This window comes from Seriola aureovittata, chromosome 7, assembly GCF_021018895.1.
Source record: "Seriola aureovittata isolate HTS-2021-v1 ecotype China chromosome 7, ASM2101889v1, whole genome shotgun sequence".
NCBI lineage: Eukaryota > Metazoa > Chordata > Actinopteri > Carangiformes > Carangidae > Seriola > Seriola aureovittata.
The window spans coordinates 15,273,826-15,296,384 of NC_079370.1; the positions used below are offsets into that span (position 1 = coordinate 15,273,826).

At 42.0% G+C, this 22,559-nt stretch overlaps 1 protein-coding gene across 3 annotated transcripts in view; it reads left to right on the top strand.

Moving 5' to 3' along the window:
• The window catches only part of fhod3b (formin homology 2 domain containing 3b), an 86,687-nt gene that overhangs the window by 46,585 nt on the left and 17,543 nt on the right, over positions 1-22,559 (top strand). For all 3 annotated transcript variants that reach the window (XM_056381441.1, XM_056381442.1, XM_056381443.1), the window contains exons 4-10: positions 4,076-4,143; positions 5,702-5,807; positions 18,184-18,278; positions 19,259-19,370; positions 20,495-20,589; positions 20,764-20,907; positions 21,124-21,371. In XM_056381441.1, coding sequence (XP_056237416.1) covers positions 4,076-4,143; positions 5,702-5,807; positions 18,184-18,278; positions 19,259-19,370; positions 20,495-20,589; positions 20,764-20,907; positions 21,124-21,371 — 868 coding nt within the window. The remainder of the gene's footprint in view (positions 1-4,075; positions 4,144-5,701; positions 5,808-18,183; positions 18,279-19,258; positions 19,371-20,494; positions 20,590-20,763; positions 20,908-21,123; positions 21,372-22,559) is intronic.

Here is a 22,559-nt window from a genome sequence, read left to right on the forward strand (position 1 = left end):
CCCAACCATCCATGAAGCCCTGTCATGTCTGAATGTTTCAGGCCCCACAGCAGGTTTTTCTTCACTCTCTTTTATTCCGGGTATTAGAGCACATTCCTGATGATTAAAGAAATTCCACTACTACTTTTTATGATTGTTATAATTATGAGACCTTTACATCCCTGTGGCTGTTCCAGCTGAGAGACCATGACTGTGTATTGCAATTTAAGGGGAGAAAACAGCTGCTCTCTACAGTGCATCAATGTGAGGCATCAAAGAGACACTTTCACTCTGTTGAGTCATTCCACTGTCTGGTACTTGTCAGTAAAAGCCTAAGGTGAATGTGAAGATGATGGGGGAAAAAAAAAACAGGCTGCTCGTCCTTAGATGCACTCATGCATTCTTTTAATTTTAAGGTCTTGTTTTGTGGTATTGGCAACACCATTGCATGGCTCTATTGATATTAAAAAGGTATATTGAATTAATCTGAAATTCAGCCTGTGGAAAGTAACTTGGCTGCTGCAATTGGTTTGTTTTGTTATTAAAGCTGTATTATGGTCCAGTGAGAACAGAGAGGTGAATCTCAAATGCCCAGAATGTTTCGCAGTGCTCAAACTATGTGTTATCCGTCATAACTTATTTTGTTCTTCTAGTCGTAGGTTTGCCTGGGCTCAATATCAAATCCATGACAAATGTAGCAAACTATTGAGTTTGAAGTATCAGGTGGTTTTTAGAGTTTTAGGTGAACACGACTTTGAGAGTTGGGGTTCACAACCATCTCCTCAATAAAGGAGTGCCTGGGTTCTTTTCCTAAAGAGGGAAATGCAGAAGCTCCATACTTTTGGGCGCATATCTGTGCCAAATGGTATGGAACTAATCTCCACTGAGCTATTTCTCATTAGAGATGGGCCTCTGGGAGGTGCATCGGTGTGTGGACCAGGGACAGGGACATGGAAGGAACTGTCTGTTCCTGCAGATGGGCTTCATTTAGTGTTGGGAAAGAATAACTTTCTGACAGTTGTTTTATTGCAGTCCAAACTACAAGGCTAAGTAGAGGAGCACAAGCCTCTTTGTACCAATGTCAGTGGAACTCTGCTCAAAAGAATTTCCCTGCCATGCTGTTACTGATTGACACACACATGCACACAAACCCAAATTAAAACATGCTCCTGAGATTAATTCAAACCCAATGGCAGCCCAAGTGCTGATGCATCACTGTCGCAGTGCTGTGCTGTGAGCTGGGCAGAACCATCAGAGGTTGTTAAGCGGCGCTGGGTGTAATTTATCTGTTGACTGATTAACATCCAGAGTCCGTGAGGAAGGGCAGTTAAGACTTTGAGAAGAAAAAGCGCACATTGATTCTAGGCCTGGGCTGAAGTAGCACCACAAATCAAGTTTGCTTTGTATGGTGAAGGTGTGATGAGTAACCCAGGGTATCCCCCATCTGCGTTTCCGCTCGAGTGATCAGAGAGCTTGTCTGTTTAGAGATCCCTAATCTACGCTCTGAGTCATCATCCTGAACTACAGAGCAATGGATATGGCCCTACCTTGACCTGCAGAGGAGGGTGCAGTGCTGAAAAAACTTTGTTTCCCCTGTACCTGAGCCCTCAGCCCTCACAGATACATACAAAATGATAGAACAATCACAAAGTGTAAAAGTCTATGGTGTTTTTAGTTGTTGTTGTTGTTTTTTCCAGCTAAGGTAAGAAGGTGCTTTGCCACGCACAATGATTACGATAAAAATAGATTCAGAAGTTCAAAAAGGAGTTTGGAAAAGAAAGGAAAAATGTGTCCGTTTTGGGGAGAGATTTAAAAGATGATGCTGACTTTAGCAACCTTGATTTGCTCAGGCTGGGAGTTCCACAGTAGGGGGCCCGAACCAACAAGGCCCAGTCACATCTCCTTCCTGTTATTTATAAAGACATAAATCACCAACATCGCACAGCTTCGCTTCCTAATACCTCTGGACTTGTAGAGATTTATTCTTTGTGGATGTGGTTGCCAGTGACTCGCCGGGACCCTTCCATAAAAGACCAATACTCATCTACTCATCAGGTGTCTGAGCCATGTATGGCACTGAACGCACAAAACATTGAAAACTCTGCCTCACTCTTACCAAATACCGCCAGAGTCATAAATTAGAGACAAGACATCCTCTAAAGATAAGGAACTCTGCTGGAGCTGGATTGTGAGGTGTTTGATTTCAGCATTTTAACCACATATGGCTGAGTCCCAGACTGTCTGCAATACAGATGCATCTCCAGTGTCTTGTCTGTCTGTACTAGAGTGGATTACACCAATAATACGAAGTGTGTAGAGTTACACTGCTGTGATTGACTTTTCCCAACAAACTCTTGACTCATTATTATACATATATTATGTATATTGGACATATTATACTCATATTATCATTAATATAATGATTCAGACTGAAGGGCCATTGCGATATATTTGATTATCATTAAATAGCTTTGTCCTTTTCACAAAAGGGTTGGATTGTACGAAGCTGGATAATAGTTGTCTCACTGTTGTGTGTTCTGTCACCGGAAAACGCACCCTGGTCCTGTGTCTAGAAGAACCTCGTGTGTGCCCACAGACCTGGCAACACACACCCTGTTTCTTCCTCTCTCCGTCTGTCTCTCAGTCTATCAGCTGAGGGGATTTACTCTAGGGCTGAGGAGGAGGAAGAGGAGGCCAACAGCAACAATGAATAGAGGCTTGTTGCTCTGAATCCCAAGCGTATGCACTCATCAGTGTGTGTTTCTCACACTTTTGAAAAGAATTAGTGGCAGCTGTTTGTAAAGACAAAGATTTCATGGGCACGACTGATTTGTGTGTGTGTGTGTGTGTGTGTGTGTGTGTGTGTGTGTGTGTGTGTGTGTGTGTGTGTGTGTGTGTGTGTGTGTGTGAAGGGTGTATTCAAGGCAACATGTAGATATGTGGTGCCTGACTATTTGTTTCTCTCAACTGGATGTTTGGGTGTACAAGTTGTAACTCACAAACAGTAATAAGTCAAGTTCCTGCACATATAGCCAAGACTGCAACAGCTGCAGTGGTGAAACAGACAAGAGTCGAGCCACTCTGCAGTGCTAGTCATGTCTTTATGTAGTGTTGTAGTGTGTGTGTGTGTGTGTGAGTGTGAGAGAGAGGGAGAAAGAGAGATTAAGTGAAACAGACTACCTCATTGTGTACATGCCAATCTCCTGTCAGATCAAGACATATCACCATGCCTTCAAGCAAGAAAGTATCTATGAAATAAAAGGAAAATACCATTTTGTATTAGAATAAAAAAAAAAGCAAGGGGTGCATAAAAAGATAACACAGGCAGAGAGCGAGAGTGCTGGACTGTACTGCTGCATTGGACTGGAGTGTAATGTATGTTGCTGTATCTGCAGCAGTAATGGGCAGGTTTTGCTGAGTCAGAGAGAGTTCACAGAGCAGTGATGATGAGTGAGCTATACTAGGACTGTGCTCAACGCTGCCACTCCCTGGCAGACTCTGCAAGCTGCACTCAGGCTGAAGTGAAGGATTGTCAATGTAGTTGCAGGAAATGTACGCCTCCATCACGAGCATCTGTCATCCGCCTGATTCCTTTCTTTAGTCCCCTCTGGAGTTTCCATAGCTGATTAATGGCTGTATTGTCTCTTAGCCATTGTGGTGGCTATTGGCTTAAGGTTCTGCCATGACTTTGTATTATGGTGAGCTACAGATATGGCTTTGTCAGCAGGAAACATCCTCTGTTCACTAATTCTCCACAGATGTGCTCTGAGTTGCTCCTACTGTTCTTTTGCTCTTGCTGCTCCTCTTGTATGATATATTTCATCTCTAGCTACTTGGGATCATTTCTGCCAGTGACATGTGCATCTTCCAGACACAAGTGATTTTGAAGAAGTTTATAGTTCATGGAAAAATGTGTGAAGCAAGTGATACACTAAAACATTCGTAGATTTATTTTTTCAAGAGGAGTTAGAATCATTCCGAATCTCTTGTCCAGTTTTTGATTCATTCACTTTTTGTATGATAATATTATAGAAAGATACCACATTAGTGACTGTCAGCTGATTTTTCCATTCTTTCCTTTTCTCTCTCCATACAGAAAAACTCTACAACTCGACTGGAAGGGAGCTACGACGAGCCCTCTTTTCCCTCAAGCAGATTTTTCAGGTAATTATTTCTCTATTCTAGCTCTTGCTGATCCTTCCTAAAACTGCAGCTCACAAGTTCCAGTGAATTCCACTGCGTTTTGTGTTTGTCATGATCTCAGATGCATTTTTCGGAAAGACAGCAGTCCTTGTGAGCCATGCATGCATGTGCATGAACGCACGTTAACATGACAGAGCTATATGTAGCGTGCACACATGCCTCAGCGCACACTTAACACTTGCACTCGGCATTGTTTTCCTGAGGCAGAGTCGTGCTGCTGCTGAGAGTCTGCCTTCGTGGCAGCTGTGGAGTGTTCAGGTCTGGTCAGACTTCACACACACACACACACACACACACACACACACACATTTGGGCTGGGCTCGGCTGCCGGGCAGCCGACTACAGAGTGGGAGGGTTAAGTGACAGTTGGATGAAAAAGAGAGCAACAGACCTTGATGCAGATCCAAAACAGATTAGAATGGCTCACTTATTGCATGTGGCTTTATAGGGTTTCAGTTGTAGAGAATATTGATCATTCTTGTTGTGTAATAAAGTGTCTACTTGGTCTGATATCAGTATTACTTATCTACATTGCAGAAGTGTAGTATACATGTATGAGTCTCACAACTGCCGTCTCCTGTCTCTTTAGTGCACTCCTGTATATTTAGACCGTTTGCCAAATGACTGGAGTCTCCATCACAGGTCTATGGTAAAGCTGTTCTGGAAGCACTTACGCTTCCTCCTGGGAGAGAAGGAGCCCTGACCACCTCACAGTGTTTATTGCTGTCTTCCTCTGTATCCCATCTGAACAGTAGAGTGTATCAGAAAAATGTTAAATCCTGCAGAAAGCCTCCTGCTTGGCCTTAAATTACAGAGTCATCGACAGGTGTGAGAGATGCAGGTGGTTTTGTCATCGAGGACAAAATGTAAGATGAAGTGGGGAGGCCGAAGCGACAGGAATCCATCTGAACAAGCTGCAGGCAGACTTGCATCGCTCACTGCGCTTGCAGCGACTTTAACCAAATGTAAAAAAAAAAAAAGATTGATATAATTTATCCAGCTGAGCATTCTGTGGAGGGTGAAATGAGAAGTGTGCTAATGCCTCTGGCAAACCACAGATCACATGAAGTCTGAATACCCGTTCTCTCCCTAGCTATTACTTTTTTCTTGACTCCTTAATAATACAGTACAGCATGCAATGGGTGTTGTTTAGCAATGAACAAGGTGATACAATAGAAAAGTCTTTCCTACTGTATGCTCAAGTTGTGGACATTAATATCAGCAAATATCATCCCGAGAGTTCCTGGAGGTTTTTGGGATTGAATTACTTCCTTATCACGTACAACTCTCTTAAGTAAATGCATGTTCTTTCATTCTTAGTCTATGATATGCAACCGACATTCATGAAAACCTATATGAATACATACATACTTATATATGTATGTGTGTGTATAATATACATGAATAATATACGTGTGTATATATTTAATATTAAGACAGTATAGTCTGTGGCTCTGTCTATGATGTTTGATGGATCTTGAATGTTTTCCTCTTCCTTCTTTCTTTCTTTTCTTCCCAGGATGACAAGGACCTGGTGCACGAGTTTGTGGTGGCAGAAGGACTGACATGCTTGATCAAAGTGGGAGCTGAAGCCGACCAGAACTACCAGAACTACATCCTCAGGGGTACGTCCGCTGCAGAGGAGCACATCTTTGCACCAATAAACACACAGCATGCTTTCCTACTCTCTGCTTTCTCACACCTGAAACACCTGCCTTTACAGCACCGGCTAATCGAGGATGTTATTAATCAATCCTGTACTACTTTTCTTTCCATAAACCTATCCAGAACCACGTGTTTACATGCACCATGTAAATTGATGATACTGCTTGATGACCCTCTCACACTCACACACTTAAGGTATATAAACAAACCCAAATATGTGTCACAGATAATACGGATATCGGGCCAAGTTTGACAACTGCTTAATTTATCCGTCCCACGTTGGTAAGGTGAAAGATCAGACGTGTTAAGGTCAGGGAGGGGTGGGGGCAGCATGTTCGGGGATACTGGAGGACCATTGCACTCCAAGGTCACTACCATTTAACAGCCTGCTGTGAGGGGGGAAGGCCACACGCTTAAGTGGCTAATAAAAGTTCTGGCAGGATATTGCAGATCATAAAACTAATTTTCCCTCCTCCCCCTCTTTTTTTTTTTTTTTTAAATTTCTCTCGTTTTTATTTTTCCTTGTGTGTTCCTTCATTTCATGAAAATCTGTTGCACTTTTGTTGTTTAACCTCAGCAAGTAATCATTACTTCTTTCTTTTTTTTTTTATCTACAGTACAGTATATGTTATATGGTATAAATATAGACACAAGTTTCATTTGAGACGAACGTTCTGTGGTTCAGACACCTCTGTATTACTTCATGAAGCCTTGCTAAAATGAGCGTCACAGTGTAGTTGACCCTCATGATTTGGGTGCTCATTTCAATCAGATATCAGCTCCCCTCATGATTATTCGCTTAGATGCTAAATGCTTGTGCTGTAATTTTCCAGCTTACTTATTGTTGACCTTTTCTGTCACTGAAAAAAAATCAAAGAGCAAAGGGCGGATGTCTGTGGCAAAGTACTGTTGTCCCCCGCCGCCACTCACCCCCCCGGGCAGGTTATAAACATGAACATGATCCCTGCCTGGACTACCTTTGCCAGCTCGGATCTTTAATGTTCGATGCTTCATCTGAACTTGGCTCCTGGTCTCTGACTCAGACGGATAAATCACACCGGTTAAATGGCCAAAACAATGCAGAGGAGGAGAGTGACAGGCTTTTGGAAACGTCAGAGTTGACCACATGTAAGAGTTGTTAGTGTCATCGTGCTGTGAATGATGAGACCACTTCTCATGTCTTTTCTCTCTTACTTCACTCCTCCTTATTGTGCTGTCCTTTTTTTCCCCACCCTTTACCTACCAGAGTCTTCTGATAAAACATCTGTGTCAGAGCCTTTCTGTGGGACTCTCTTCATTCTTTCATGTGCTAATTTATCGCTTCATCTCTTCGGGTTGGACAATTTCCCCTCATGTGTCTCCACATCACCATGAGAAACTAAACCAAACTACCACTCTCCCAAAAGCCCCTTTAACCTGTTTCAACTCCTGACCTAATTTCTCCTGACCAGCTGAGGAAATGTGGAGTGTAGTAGATCACCCTCCCTCGTGAGCCATGTGTTGGAGAACACAAGTCGAGCATGTGCTGGAACGCAGATGCACAGGTCAGAAATGTATATAGTGCTGGCCGCTTTACTCTTGATGACTTCCAAGAGGAGCTATGTCATAAGGATTCCCAGGAGGAGAATAAATTAGTTTCCTGAAATTTTCACACGTGCACACAGACGGAGAGGAAGAGAGACAGAGAGCAAAGCAACAATTGTAACTGCTTTGGTATCAAACACTGATCACTTCTAATAGGTTTTTTTTTTTTGCTGTAATGTCTTTCAAGTTGAGGCCAGTAAAAAAACAAAAAGGAATGCAGCCTTGAACCCATCTGTCTGGTGTGTATTAACCCCCCTCCAACAAAACAATCTTGCTCTCTTTCATGAATAAAAATCAATCTTATGGGTCTTTTGTAGTTGAAAAAGGCACAGTCACACGTGCACACCAGTCTGCATGTATTTTACAAGAACAGGTTCCCAGCCTTAGCTCTCTGGAACATTGCCGTCATTGTAAATAGCAGTTCCTGCAGCTCTCTTAGCAATCTACACCATCTCACGTTTTTCTTTTTCCTCACTTTTTCATTCCATCTTCTCAAAGCCCTGGAGGTGTCTGTGGCCAGTTAGTGCTCCCTCAGTGATGTGGGTATTTTCTGGGTCTGCCTGGCTGGGATTCTGGCCCCTCTCCGGGCCCCTCACACCTGGCTCGGAGGGCTTCCAGACCTGGACTTAGCTCCTTGGAGGCCTTCGTTTTTTTGGCCCGGGGGAAAGCTTGTATACCTTTATCACCCCATCAGCGGGAAAGGGTGTGAGGTCACTGTTTCAGAGGTGCCTATGCCATCTGGTACTCCTGTTGGCCTTGCACTCAGCCCTGTTGAAGTGCTGCAAACACACAGGAGCCCAAAAGGTAACGAAGGGCTCATTAGTGATATTCATTCTTCATCCTTCAAAATATGCATCTGCATGTCGTTCGTTTCAGAAATTAAAAGATCACAGAGGTTATGTTTCATTCAACACAGATCATCTAAGCTCATTTATACTCTTTGTAAAATACTTATTGAAATCATAAATCTCTGGCTGATGAAGTGCAAAGCTGAGTGAAGGTTTCATAATGTATGTTTTTCTAGTTAAGAATGTTGTTTCTCAGACTGCACAGGTCTCGTGGGGTTGTAAAATGTTATTCCTCTTTCAAGATGTATTTCTCACCATTTATGTTTACATTTTAAGCTCCACTCTAAGTCTTTGCCCCTCAATCTACAACTCAAGTGCATGTGGAAAACAGATGCAACCTTTTCTCTGAGTTAAAATAGTTCATCGCATAAGAAAATTGACTTTTAACATCCAGGTAATGGACAAAATATTCTAACTAGAGCACTTAACAATAAAATGTAATCTAGTTAATAAACACTGCATTCAAAATTCTTACACTGAAGTCACGAAGCCCACATTAGAAAGTTAAGAGTATAGTGGGAATTGTGCACCCGGTGCACACACTACAAGATTTTTAGATGTCTTATTTTGTGCCATTCTGTATTACAAGATTGTCTATTCCATGTATCTTTTAAAAAGTAGGAAATAACACAGGTTGTCACAGTAACACATCACAACACATTAAGTGGCTCAAAGCCTTAAAATGAAAGCAGCTTGTGCAAAAGGTCAAGAAGTTTCTGCACTAAGCTCAAACTTTTTCACTGTGGTTTGAAGAAAAATAAAAAAAAGAATCCCTACGGTTCTAATTATCATGAGCAAAACAGGGAGACGAGGTGGAAGAACAAATAACAAGGTTTTTCCCGGATCGTCGTTCCACTTGTAGTATTTACAGAAAGAGGACCAACAAAAGTAACAACTGTGTTTAATTGGTAACTGTAAAAATGGGAGCGGCGGACGGAGGGCAGATTAAAGACAAACCAATTACAGTCAACTTGAAGCAATTATTCTCCACTTTGAAATGTTCACTGTTGACATTCCTCACCATAAGCTATGTTTTTAGTTACACTTTCTCTGTTTGCGCTTCTTAAAGGCCATGCCATCTCTGTCTGCGCACCGTAGTTTACAAAACACTCGCCGTCTCTACGCCTCAGTGGAAACAAATTGGAAGTGAAGCTTAAGTTTTTGATCTATAGGAATTTAGAGAAACTGTTTTTTTTTTTGTTTTGTTTTAGTTTTAGTTTTTTTTTTCATAGCTTTTCAAAGCAGCTTTGGATTCTGGAAAACACATTCTTAAACTTTGTATAAATTATCTTCATACCCAGAAGGCCATATCTCATCACCTGCTGTGTTATGTACACAAGCTTACACACTATAACTTATACTTGTGAATTTATAGCTTCCATAGAAATGGGAGTTGTGTTGTGATGGTCCAGAAGTATTAATGTATCAAATAAGTCGTGCCCATATTTCATTTTGTGCTTTTATCTCATTCTTTCTTTCTCTCTCACTCACTCACTCACTCACTCACTCACTCACACACACGGTCTCTATCTATCCATCTATCTATCAATCCATCTATCCATCCATCCATTTATGTGCAGTATGCTCTCTCTCTCCTGCTGCGATTTATGGAGCTCCTGTTTTTAATGGCACAGCCATTCTAATGCCATAAGTTAAAGCACCTTGACTTCCTGGTTTCCAGAGGGAGCTGCTCACAGGGCCTCTGTGGGAAAGGGAGATGTGCTTTAGTCAAGTGTTTCATTGCCCCTTAAAGTGTCTGGGACCTGGAACACTGTTCCCAATACAGCGCTCAGTCCAGCTTTTAGTGTCACACACAGCAGTAACTTTAGTGGGCAGCAGTATTTTTCACAAAGCTACAGGTGCACTCGAAACACAAGACCCTTTTGTTGAAATGGTAGTTGGTCTCTTTAGTGTTTCTCAGTGTCAAATTTTATTTGTTTCAGATCAGCGAGGCAGAACGTCCAGTGACACATCTGTGCAGCCGTTTTCATCTGTGTGCCAAGAGTATGTGTGTGATCCAAGCGTCTTTTTCACTGTAAACAAACAAAGCAGCTGATCATTCACTTACTCACTCCTCCCATGGAGTCGAAGGAGTTTAATCAGTGAAACCAGCTGCTGCGCTGCATATGTTTGGACAGAAGTGATCTCATGTAGCTCACGCCCCTACTACTCAGATATAAAATGTAATAATAATAGTTTTTTTTCAGTATACAACACCATTACATATTTGAGTGACATTTTATTTCTCTTAATTCAGAATCAGGATCATTGTTTTTGTGTAATATCCGGACCCAAGTTCTTTAAATGTTTAACAGAGCGTAACTGAATTCTCCCCTTGCTGGTTTGAACATTTTGCTGAGCATTAAGTGAAAACCCAGGCATAGTTGGGTTAACAGCAGCGTTGGAAGCTCTTGTTGGAAAGAGTCTGTATTGTGTTGTCTGGCTGTGTTATAGGTCGTCTCTTCTAGAGGGGGGAGACCTTTTTACTATGGTCTATTGTCTGGGTGAACATTTTCATTCTGTCTGGACTGGGCCGAGAGGTGTCGTGCAATTTTATCAACATACATGCTGGTTTATATAGGTGCGATCATGCAAGAATCATGCTTAGGGAAAGATGCGGGAATGCTGTGTTAAATCCTCGAGGATAAAGGAAATTTGAGACGGAAAACACAGGAACTGCTGACACAAATTTGCAGACAAAGCCTGATGTTTGGAGTGAGGAGGAGATCTCCAGGAATGCCCTTGTCGATTCAATAGAAAGTTGAACTCCTGGTTTGTAATGAGATCCCATGGGAACACATGCATGTTTTTTACCCGATCTCTCCCGCAGCTCTCTGGGCTAGCCACCGCTCCCGCTGCCCCTTTGTGCAAAACTTTTCAATCTGAAAAGCACTCAGTCACTCTCACAGACACACACACACACACAGACACACACACGAACACGCACACCCATGATATCACTCTTTTTCTCTTAAGCATTCATTCACACTTCCGTTTAAATGTGCTGGTTATAATCCAAAGATCACTCGACAGGGAGACAGTTTCTGTTTTGTTTACTTCATCATACTTACAAACTTGTTAATCCCAAAACCAAACACCAACACTAAAACAAAACAGGAAAAAAAATTATTTTCATTGCTTACGAGGTTTGACCCTCTTGAGAAAGTGTTTAAGTTTAAACATAATTCTGTTTCATTACCTGTCTGAGACTTTTCTCTTTTAGGATGACTACATTTGGTCAGAGGAAATTTAGGAAATGAGCACTACACATGGTTTCAAGCCTACAACCTCTCAACTCTCTTCGCTCCACTGGCAACATTTTGTCCTGCCCTCCAGCATAGCCTCTCTCCATTAAATTAAATCACCAGCTTTCAAACTGACTGACACTGGGACTAAAAGATCCAGTGCTGTATGTTCCATGTAATGCTTTGTAATGTTTTTAAAAAAACAAAACTGTCATTCTAACATCCTTTGCCTTTTAAAGTAAAAAAAAAAAATTGACCATTCTGTTAAAGAACAGAATAGAAAAACATAACCTGTTGTCATGTTTTTCGTTAAGCTTAGAGCCATGTTCCTACCGGATACGTCCCACCCTGTTCTCCCCCTGTGTCAGACCCCTCAGACCTCCACAGACCCCTTCAGATCCCCCCTGACATGAGCAGACGGCTTGCATCTGAACCCAGTTCAACCCCACCTGTCTGACCTATTTTCTGCCTCCCCCTTTTTTCTGCTCCCTTCATCTGTAGAAGTTTTCAGCCTTAGCAAACCCACTGGCAGTGGAATTACAAACCCCGTCCTGGAGCCTGTTTTACTGTAACAGAATTCAGTATACAAGCCAATTATATTATAAGAATGTTTGATTTGGTTTATTTCTCAAGCTCTTATTTTATCATCTCTGACCTTGCCGTCTAAGATACATAAACTATAATTTGGAAAAAAAATAAATCTTTTGCTGTAATGTAGCACGCAGGCAGATAGACTGAAATCCTCAGCATTCGAGTGGGTTTTACGGCTGATTCCTGTGAGCTGAGTGGTTTTTGGGACTGAATTCAGCATATGGCTGGCCAGAACCGGAGCGAATCACACCGCTACTCTCTCAAGAGCAGTAAGAATTTACCGCAGCTCATCTTTCAGTTCGCTTTACAAGTGGGTGGATGTCATGCAGTAGCTTTTCTCCAAAGTCTTCCCCACTTGGATAGGATGGGGAAAAAAAAGCTCATCTGCTGGGCTTTCCCCGGGTTGTTTTGTCCTAAAATGATTTTCTAAAATTTCTGAAGTATAGTACCACCTCAAAATTATTATTACTATTTTAAATACAGAAAAACATAGAGAATAGAACGTTTCAGATTTTTATTTTCCTTATAGTGTTGTAGTCTGCTCAGCTCACTTTACCCTGCCTCAGCACTGCAGTAGTTCATCAGGTCTGCAGTGCCTGTGGAGCTTGCTCAGCCAAATACTAGAGAGGCACCCCTGCCTTACTTCATGCTATTGTTCCATTAGGTCTGTTTGTTTGTCTTTGGGGAATTTGTTTGGGCTTAGGCCCATAGTAAATTGTGTCAAATGCTGGCAGACACGTATTCAGGTTTTGAAAATGGAAGCATCCTCCTGTTGTTTTACTGTACGGTGCTAATTGTAAGCCTGGCAGTCGGCTCGGTGACTGGAATTGGTCTGGCAACAGCAGTTTGTCTGGCTCTAATGGTCTGGGTGATTAGCTGAATAAAATAGAAAGCAGCCCAAGAACATGTCTTTTCCAGTTCATGTATAGTAAGAGCACTTTAATTGGCCTGAGTAGTAAACTTGTCTTTTTGTGGTATACAGACTCTAACTCAGAAGCTAGCTAGAGGGATGGATGCAGTAATGATAAAAAAAAAAGGAAATCTGCCAGCTTTTAACATAATCTAAAAGTCAGTTCAACTTTTAGCCACGCTAGCAGCATGTCTCTAAAGGATGGCAATGTCAGTCTGTCTGTCTGTCCACCACTTTGTTCCAGACTGAAATATCTCAGCAGCAGTGTGATAGATTGGCATGAAATTTGGTACAAACATTCATCAGGGACTTTAGTGATCCCAGACCTTTCATCTAAACTCACCACGTCAAAATGTAAAATTTGTACCTTGGCTTATGCCAAAATATCTGCACAACTAATGACATTCTCATCAACCTCAGCTGTAACTTTGTGTTTACTGCTTATGAGCAAATGTTAGCATACTAACATACTAGACTTTATACCTGTTTCGCATTAGCAAAGCATTGCTGTTCCCAAGCACAGCCTCACCGCACTTGTTGCATGACTGTGGACTCTTAATGATAAATGCTAATAGTTTATTCAAGAAACCTCTGGCCCACAGAACATAGATTATACAAATACAAACAAGTACAGAAAAAGAAGAAACCATAAACAAGGGCTCAATGGCTGCATCTGATTGAAGTATGTAAACAATTTGATTTGTAGATTAACATAGACGCTGTACAAGTTTGTAAGGCAACTTTCTCTTTAAGGCATCAAAAGCATCTGTAGCGTTTGTCACTAACATTTTTTCTGGCGCCACATCGGCCATGGTGAAGGTAAAGAGTGTGCCTAGTACAGATATTATGTATGGGCACCAGAGATGCAGACAGTAAATCAGGGAGCAGTAGGCCCTAAGAAGGTTTCCTTCACCTGCATCGAGGATCGCCTGAACACAGAAGTCTATTAGCTCTAATGTAATAGGAACAAGTCCTTGACTGAGCTGTCACCACATAGGCTTGTAGTAATCACCTTACCAGGGTTTTTGGTGGAATCAACATATTGCGGATTAGTATTAAACAGTAGTTGAAGTTGGCCTGAAGTTGCAGGCTGTAAAAGTGGGAGGAATGCAGGTACGACTGACTGTATTTTAAACATGCGGAGTAAAAGTTTGATGAAAATATCAGTGATTATTGTGACATAGTAGAGCAAGAATTTACATAAGTCTTTTTCAGACTATGCAGTAAGGCACATCCAGCTCACGTGGGCACAGGGAGGCACGCTCCTGAACTATCAGGGCAGCTCCCAGCTAATGCAGAGCATAACAAGATAAGGGGCTCTAAGTTGCACTGTATGGGACGGAGATTTGGCCGCGATCCCAAAGTCCTGGTAAAATAAATGTTGCACGCTGACAGACAGTTTGGCCGACCCAGTTTTGATAAATTCCAAAATGTAAATGAAACCAAAGGGGCAGAGTGGTGGGAGGGAGGGGGAGGGGGGCAGGTTGGTAGAAGGGAAGCTGTTGAGTTGATTTTTTGCATCTTTATAGATAAGGTTGTCTTTTTTTTTTCTTGTGTTGGTGCTGCCACCCAGACCTCAGAGTGTTTCTCACCTCGGCAGCGGTCAGGGAGCAGCCCTTCCTGCACATTCCTATAGCTGTGGAAGATAATTGCTGTGGTTTATGAGAGGGAGAGGCCCTGAAGAAACACTTCCACCAGACCTCAGTTTCTTGCGTTTTTACTTCTCTCAGAATTCTGGTTCAGACACCGGAACAGGGTCTGTCTCCAATCAGTAGGTCTGTGGTTCCCTACTGCAGCTTGATAACATTCAAATGTTCTATTTATTCTAAAGGCCAATGCAAAAGTATTGAAAGAAATGGAGTGTGAGAGTGCTGCGCAGACGCCAGGCTGCTCATTGAACACTTCCAAGTTTCTTTTAAGCTAAATCTTTCTTCTTCGGATATCCTCTCCCATAGTGGTTTACATTTATATTCTAATCACAGTGCTTTGAAGGCAGCTCATTGTCTGCCAGCATCTAATTACGTGACATACATGCAGAAGGACTTAGCAATGTTATTGTTGTACTTTGTGTGAGGTATTGTAGAGCTGCTCATGATTACTCGAATGGAGGCCCACATTTTTGGCCCCAGATCAGTGCTTGAAGTGGAGAGAGTCCTGTACAGACTCAACACTCACATGCTCTTCTTATTAACCCTCTTCCAAAGTTATTGATGACTGTCTGTTGTGGAGTTTAAAAACAAATCCCAGGCTTTGGATCCACAGTCTCAGCTAACCACAAAGGTGCAAGGCTTGGGAGTGTATGCCATAGTTTCACGATTTGATCACACTTTAAAAGCCTGAAGTGCAAAACCCAGGTAACTTTTCATTTTCCCGTAGCAGTTTCATGACTAATTTAATCACAAGTGTGTGGAAATCAGTTCCATTCGCAGTTCACAAAGGTGATTGCTTTGAGAGTAATTAGATGTTTCCTTTAAACGGTTTTTCTGACCAGACTCTGAGGGTTGCAGTTTCCCATAATGAAAGGTAATTTTATTTTATTTTTTTTCAAACAGTTACAGTATCATTTTACCTAACTGTTCACAGGGTAACTGTGGTCCATGTGGTTTCTGGTCCTTAAAGCAGAATTTTACATGAATGGCAGCTGGCACTGAACAATTCCATGAAGCAACAGTTTTAATGAATCTGAGAGAAAAGGTAATGATTGTGTGGTTTCTGGCCTGGTTCAAAAGTGTTTTAATATCATATCATTTCTGTATCTAAACTGCTCACTGAATTAAATTCGCATATGATATAGACATTCATTCTGATTTTATTTTACTTGGTGAAAAGCCATCCCGTTCCTTATTGTTAAAACCTTTAAATAATGTCTTATGATAACATGTCAGAATGATCTAAAAGTCATCTCATTTTGTGGCTGACTTTTGGGAACAATCACTAACGTCTCATCTGTCGGCAGCTGAACATTCATGTTGTGTAATGACACTTTTAAAAGCCTCATTAAGGCCACCTATCTTTTCTCACCCTTGTTTTCAATGGACATTCCTCAAAACCTCATTGCACTGGGGCAGATACTGTACACAGGTGCAGCCAAGAGATAAAAGGCAGCGCAGTGATGATATTGCAGGTCAGACATCGGCTACCTATTTGAAAAGAAGCGTGTGGCTCATTACTCATCCAGCAAAACTCACAGCTGTTTATGTCTGTGTCTGAATTATTGTGAATCATTATTTTTAGACACTTTAAATATAACAGTTAACACTTTTTTTCCCAGTGTACCACAGGAATCCATTCAGGACCAGCTGTACATCATGTCATTACTGCTATCACTCATCCGTCAGCAGCGGTCCCACACAAAGTGGCCAAGTTACAGGAGAGGGTGACACTCTGGCCCGTGCTGACTGAGGGGGTTAATCATGTTTTCATAAACACACTCTGATGTGGTCTGCTCTGATACGCCATATTGTCCATGCGGCCGACTGCTGTGACACATGGCTCTGAGCTCGCAGCAGGAGAGGACTGTTAGGAATGCTCTGGCCTGACATGTTGGGAGTAATTAACCCTGATTGATAAAAGATGAACTGCCGCTGCTGCAGCAGTGGGCCTTCAGCACACACACACACACACACACACACACACACACACACACACACACATCCACACATCCACACCCGTACACGCATGCACTCATGCGTCCACCCACACGCTCTCTCACGCACCATGCACACACAGCAGCTGCACCTGGGAATTTTGGCTTATCTACAGCATTTTCACGATTTTCATGCCCCTCTAGAGAAGAGGAGAGGAAAAATATATGACAGACGCTACAGCCACTCATCATAACATGTCAAAAGAACCCGCTCTAAACACAGCTAGAGGAGATTAGAGGGTACTTTTTTGAAGAGCATTCAAGTCTGTTAAAGTATTTGATTTGGTTGTTGCTCAGAGGTTGAAATCTATTTTTCTTTTTTTTTTTTTCCCCTAGATGTTTACAGTTCTAAGCAACTGGTGTGTCAGTTTTTGCAGTTAATACATATCTGAACATGATCGCTACAGGCTCATCAACCATCATGTTGAAGAAAAACTGGAATTTCATGACTTTTTTTCAGAAAATTCTCTCATGTATTACCCCCAAAACCATAGTGTCTTCCAGGAAACAAACAGGCCTTCCAAAAGTGTTCTGCTTTCAGTGTGTTCACATGTTTATATTTCACTTTTTCCCCCATGTCAGCCAATGTATCACCTAAAGTTGCAGTGGGTTCAAGCTGAGCTCATCCTGCTGCTGGTGTGTTCTGTGTGAATGTTTTAACTCCTTATGTGTGGATGACCACAGAGATGTTAAAAGAAAAGGCCACATATTTAAAGGAAACTCCTGATTTTTTTCCCCACATCTGTCCAGTGGTGTTTGTCTCCCTTCCCCCCATCTCCCTTCTTTAACAGAAGCCCTACACTTTTACTGCCCCCCTACTGAGATCCCTTGGCTCTTATTATGGTCTTATTTATGTATCCTGTTTCAGATGGAAGTAATGTCAGCATCCAGTGAGGCACTCTGCTCAACCGCCCCCACCCCCTTCAGTTGTTTCTTCTGACTTGAGGGATGGTGGACGAGGGCTGTTTTTCTTTTTAGGTCTTCACCTGATTATTGCGATTACCTCTGCAGCAGCTCCAGTTCTTGTGTAGATTCAATCACATCATTGACCCGTTTCACTAACAATTCACTGGAGTTTTGCTTATTTGTGTGGCTGCCTCTCCGTATGTGCATGCTACAGCAAATGGTCATCTCGAATATGCACAGCACATCCATCGCTATAACTGTTTCAATCATTTGAAAACAAAGAAAGGTTCCACCTCCTTTGCATAGCAAGGATCCCACTGAGATTCATGGTTTCAAAGTACACACACACACACACACACACACACACACACACACACACTCAGATTCAAACATTCAGATGATGCACTTTCTTTTTTTTTTGTTTTGAGCAGGAGAGATGTGAAAACAGTGATGGACTGTTTTAAGAGAGAAGACGAAAATAACAACTGAAGTAGCAGATGATTAACCAACCCCCATCTCTCTCTCTCTCTTTCTCTCTCTCTCTCTCTCTCTCTCTCTCTCTCTCTCTCTCTCTCTCTCTCTCTCTTTCTCCCCCTCTCTCTCCAGCTCTTGGTCAGATTATGCTGTATGTGGATGGGATGAACGGCCTCATATCTCACAATGAAACGGTCCAGTGGCTTTACACCCTGGTCGGATCCAAGGTAAAGAATATGAACATTAATTTTAACAAGAGCCCCGTTACAGCTATACAGGCGATGGACTTTGAAATCAACTCAGCAGCTCCATCTGGGCGCTGACAAAGTTGAAATAAACCATATAGTTCACTACTCTGAAATTTCATACCTCACTGCTTTGTCAACATGCAAGCAGCTCTCCTGTCATTGTGGTCTTCAGCCCTCTAGTGGCCAGATTGTGTCATGGAGCAGCACATGAGGGAACCACATTGTCCCTCTCCCCTTTCCCCACTCTTTTATGTTCTTACTAATTGCTTTTCTGCCTTCTTGTGTAGATATTGACATAATATTTGGCATCCACCTTTTTTTTTTTCTTTCTTTTTTTTAAATCAAACCCTGTCTTCCTTCCATGTTTTTGTGTGGCAAATTTCCATTAGCAATATTCATTTTGACCACGATCATTCGAGTCTTGCTTGTCCAGTCTTAGTGCTGATTTGGCAGCTGTTCACAAGTGTTAAATTCATGCTGATGGTTTAATCCCCTCTTTAATTATGTTGATGTATTACTCTCAGCCAGATTTTGCATTGCCAGTTTTTCTTGTGCATCAGTTTTCTCTCTCCTTTCTATATTATCTTGTGGTGTGAATTGTTGTAAACTTCTGGCATGTTTTAGTTATCTTGCTTTATTTTGAGACTCATCTCTGTTTTACCGTTTATCATTACCCAGCTATTCTTTTATGCAGATTTTACTGCTTGACTAATAGTACAGTATGTTCCACTGAGCTGTCAATGTCAAACAACACTTTTTTCAAACCTCTCAAGACTGTCCAGACAGGAAAGGCTTTTCTAAGACAATGTAATGCCATTTAGTATTTGGAATTTAAAGGGCTAGCACCTACTCTGTCATGTTTGTCTGTAGTTGTTAAAAAAGTTGCGTTGTGTGCTTAGATCTGGGGGCTGGTGTTGCTCTGTATCTTGTATATTAACTGTGTTTTTCTCCTTGTGCAGTTCCGTCTGGTGGTGAAGACGGCGCTAAAGCTGCTGCTGGTGTTTGTGGAGTACACAGAGTCTAATGCCACCCTGTTGATAAAGGCTGTGAATGTCGTGGATGCCAAAGGAGGTAAGAGCCCAGGCTAACCAGCCAGCAGTTCAGTTGATAGGTCAAACTGAAACACCTACCAAACCATCAAAACCAGTGAATGACTGGTTTTCACAACATTGATTCAGTCATGTTATAGATTTAAATAGGGGATTTAAGTCACATATTCTCTCTATATACACATATTTAATCCACTCCTAATAGAGTATAGTCCACATGGTGCTATTATAGTCATTTCTGGATGTTAAAATTAATATCTGCAGACAGACAATTGTCAGAGCAACCAACTTTGAATTGATAATGTCATAAGGTGTTTGGTGTCAGTCCATTGAATTAGTGACTGTGGACTCACTGTGTAAGAATTTACACACAAATGAATTTTATCTGAATGTGATTCTTCAAGCTAATTAGAAATTGCCCCCTCGTCACTGCAAAATCAGAGTATCTATTGTAGAGCATTTTAGGGAAGGCTTTCCCTTCGATTCCACCAATCAAGCCATCCATGGTGGCTGTAGCACCGTTCAGCTGATCGCAGATCAGTCTCCTGTTACACAGTAGTCAGATCAGTTTTCCTGAGCAGCTCCCTCGCCATGCATGGAACGAGGCTTATTGAGACGGACTGTAACCTCTACCTGCAGTGGGGTTCGGTTACTTGCTGCTCTAAAAGCTCCACATTGTGCGGTGGCGTACAACAGGGGGGTTGAGCATCAGCGTGGAGGGGTCAGGTATCCCTCTGTCTCGGCACCGTCTTATCCCGTCACCTCTGCTGTTGCATAAGGAGACTAAACCTGATCCCCAGTCTCCTGATGAGAAGAAGATGGACTTGACCCTTGGGGCTGAGGCACATAGCTGCTTCTTTCTCACTGGAGATCAGTGCCCCTGCTCTGTGTTTCCTCTCATTTTTCTAGAAGGAAACTGCTATGAGTGCATCTCTCCCCAGGGAGCTATGAGATGACATAACAATTTTTGATTTTTATTGTTGCGCAGTGGTGGGGCTGAAAGGTTGCAACAGTTTTTTATGCTATAAGGTGATCACCATGGTTACTTTAGACTTTTATTGTAGTGTTATTGTTCCGGCTCTTGCAGATTTGTTTTGGAGTTTGTCCTGTGATATAGAATATGTTGCATGCCTTTTGCTTCTACAGGCACAAAACTGTGGTCAAACGTCATGGAGATCCTTGATGAGAAGGATGGAGTGGATACAGAGCTGCTGGTGTATGCAATGACACTCGTCAATAAGGTCAGTGAATTCTTTTTGGTTAATACTTTCCATATTCTTACTGCATCAACTAGTATAGTCATTTTTCTTATTTCTGAGCCGCTATTCTTCAGACCACATTAACAAAAAAAAGTTCAAAAAACAAGGCTATAACTCTTAGAAAATATAATGCTTATGTGCTTGTGTGTGTTTCAGACTCTGGCAGGTCTCCCAGACCAGGACTCCTACTATGACATGGTGGACTGTCTGGAGGAACAGGGCATTGAAACCATGGCCCAGAGACACCTGAGCAGGAAGGGCACGGATCTCGACCTCGTAGAACAGTTCAACATCTACGAGGTTAGGAAGCCTTTACTAGCAACCATTATCACTTAACAAAAAGCCTTAATGTAATGTTAATAGGTGTGTGTGTCTCTCATAATAGGTCATAGATCACATGACGTCTGACAGGCTCATACAGCAGCCAGAAATTAAGTGAGCATTAAGGTTGCTGTCTAAGAACAACATGCATACAATTTATTTACTCATTTTGTTTTTGATGACTCATTGTCCCAGATGACTCTTCGTCATGAGGATGGTGACGATGAAACCCAGTTGCCTCCCAGCGGCCGAAAGGACCGTCGACGGGCCAGTGTTGGCGCTAACAACGAAAGGCGGGGCCTGGAGAGAAGACGCAGCCGGAGACATTCGCTCCAGAATACCAGAGGCCATGCTTCTGCCCCAGCATCACCCAGCAGCCCACACACTCATGCAAGAAGCTTCCTGCCCTTCGGTGGCCAGGGTGTTGAAGACATCAGTGAAAGGTGAGGCGGGGGGAGGACAGAGAGGAATGGAAAAGTGGAAGATGTTCAAGAGAAGAAAAGAATCTTCGTCCTTGCCTCCATTTTAGTTTGAACTTAGTCTGATCCTGCATTTGAAAGGTTCAGCCAGTGGGGTTTGTTTTATATTTTAAACCCGGAGCGATAACTGCAACTAAAAAGGAATCACAAATTATTCCTGGGTCCATGGAGTATTACTCATTTTCACAGGAAACGGCTTTACTGCTAGCCTTGTATTATGTTTCAGTCTTGGGGAGATGTGTCTACTCTGTCCAGAGCCAAAGCAGAGAATTTAATTATATAGTAATTTAAAGAAAGGCGAAGAGGAGGCCGCTGCTGCAAAGTGACATTTAAATTAATTTTCCCCACTGTCAAAGACATTCTCCTGCCACTGGTGGAAATAGGAAACTTCTGTAAACACATGATATGAGCTATCTGCTCTCTGTCTGAAGGCATGCTTCCTTCAGTGAGAGTGCATTGAGCTTAAACTCCACATTGCCATCTGTTTTATATACGACAAACCTTTGTAACTACACAAACTCAGAGAAACCACAACTGGTGATTCAGGCAAGAAGCAAATTGCAATCTTGTTTAATTATACAGTAGCTTGGAGTATGCTTTATAAAAGTGCCAGAAAAACTTAGTCAGACAGTTCCTTTTTGTGGAAAATATGTTAACCCTTTATTCCACTTTTTATTATGGGTCATACATCAGAGGACAAAAACCCAGATCTTTATCTTTAAAATCACTACTGATTACTGATCGTCTTTCCCAGTGCTACATAATCCATCCCCCAATCATTAATAACAAGCTTCTTTTTTTTTCAAAGTAGCAAACCCACTAATATTTCTGGTAGCACTCAGCTCTTCAGGTACTGATACTTAAATTCAATCCAGCAGGTCATATACCAGACTAGCTTCTTCCAGTCCGCCACAGGAAATTCAAGCCGCCTTTGAAGATCACCATTTTCCATATTGTTAATGAAATCCAGACAGCCAAGAGGGATCCAAATAGCACACTGGCCGCATGTATGACCATGTATCCCAGACTATCAGTCCAAACACAGAAGATATCTCCTACACCTCTGACACTGCTTATTGAATTAGTAAAATCTTATTCTCCTCAATTAAAATCACAGGGAGATGTTTTATATTAAACAGATTTTTGTATTAA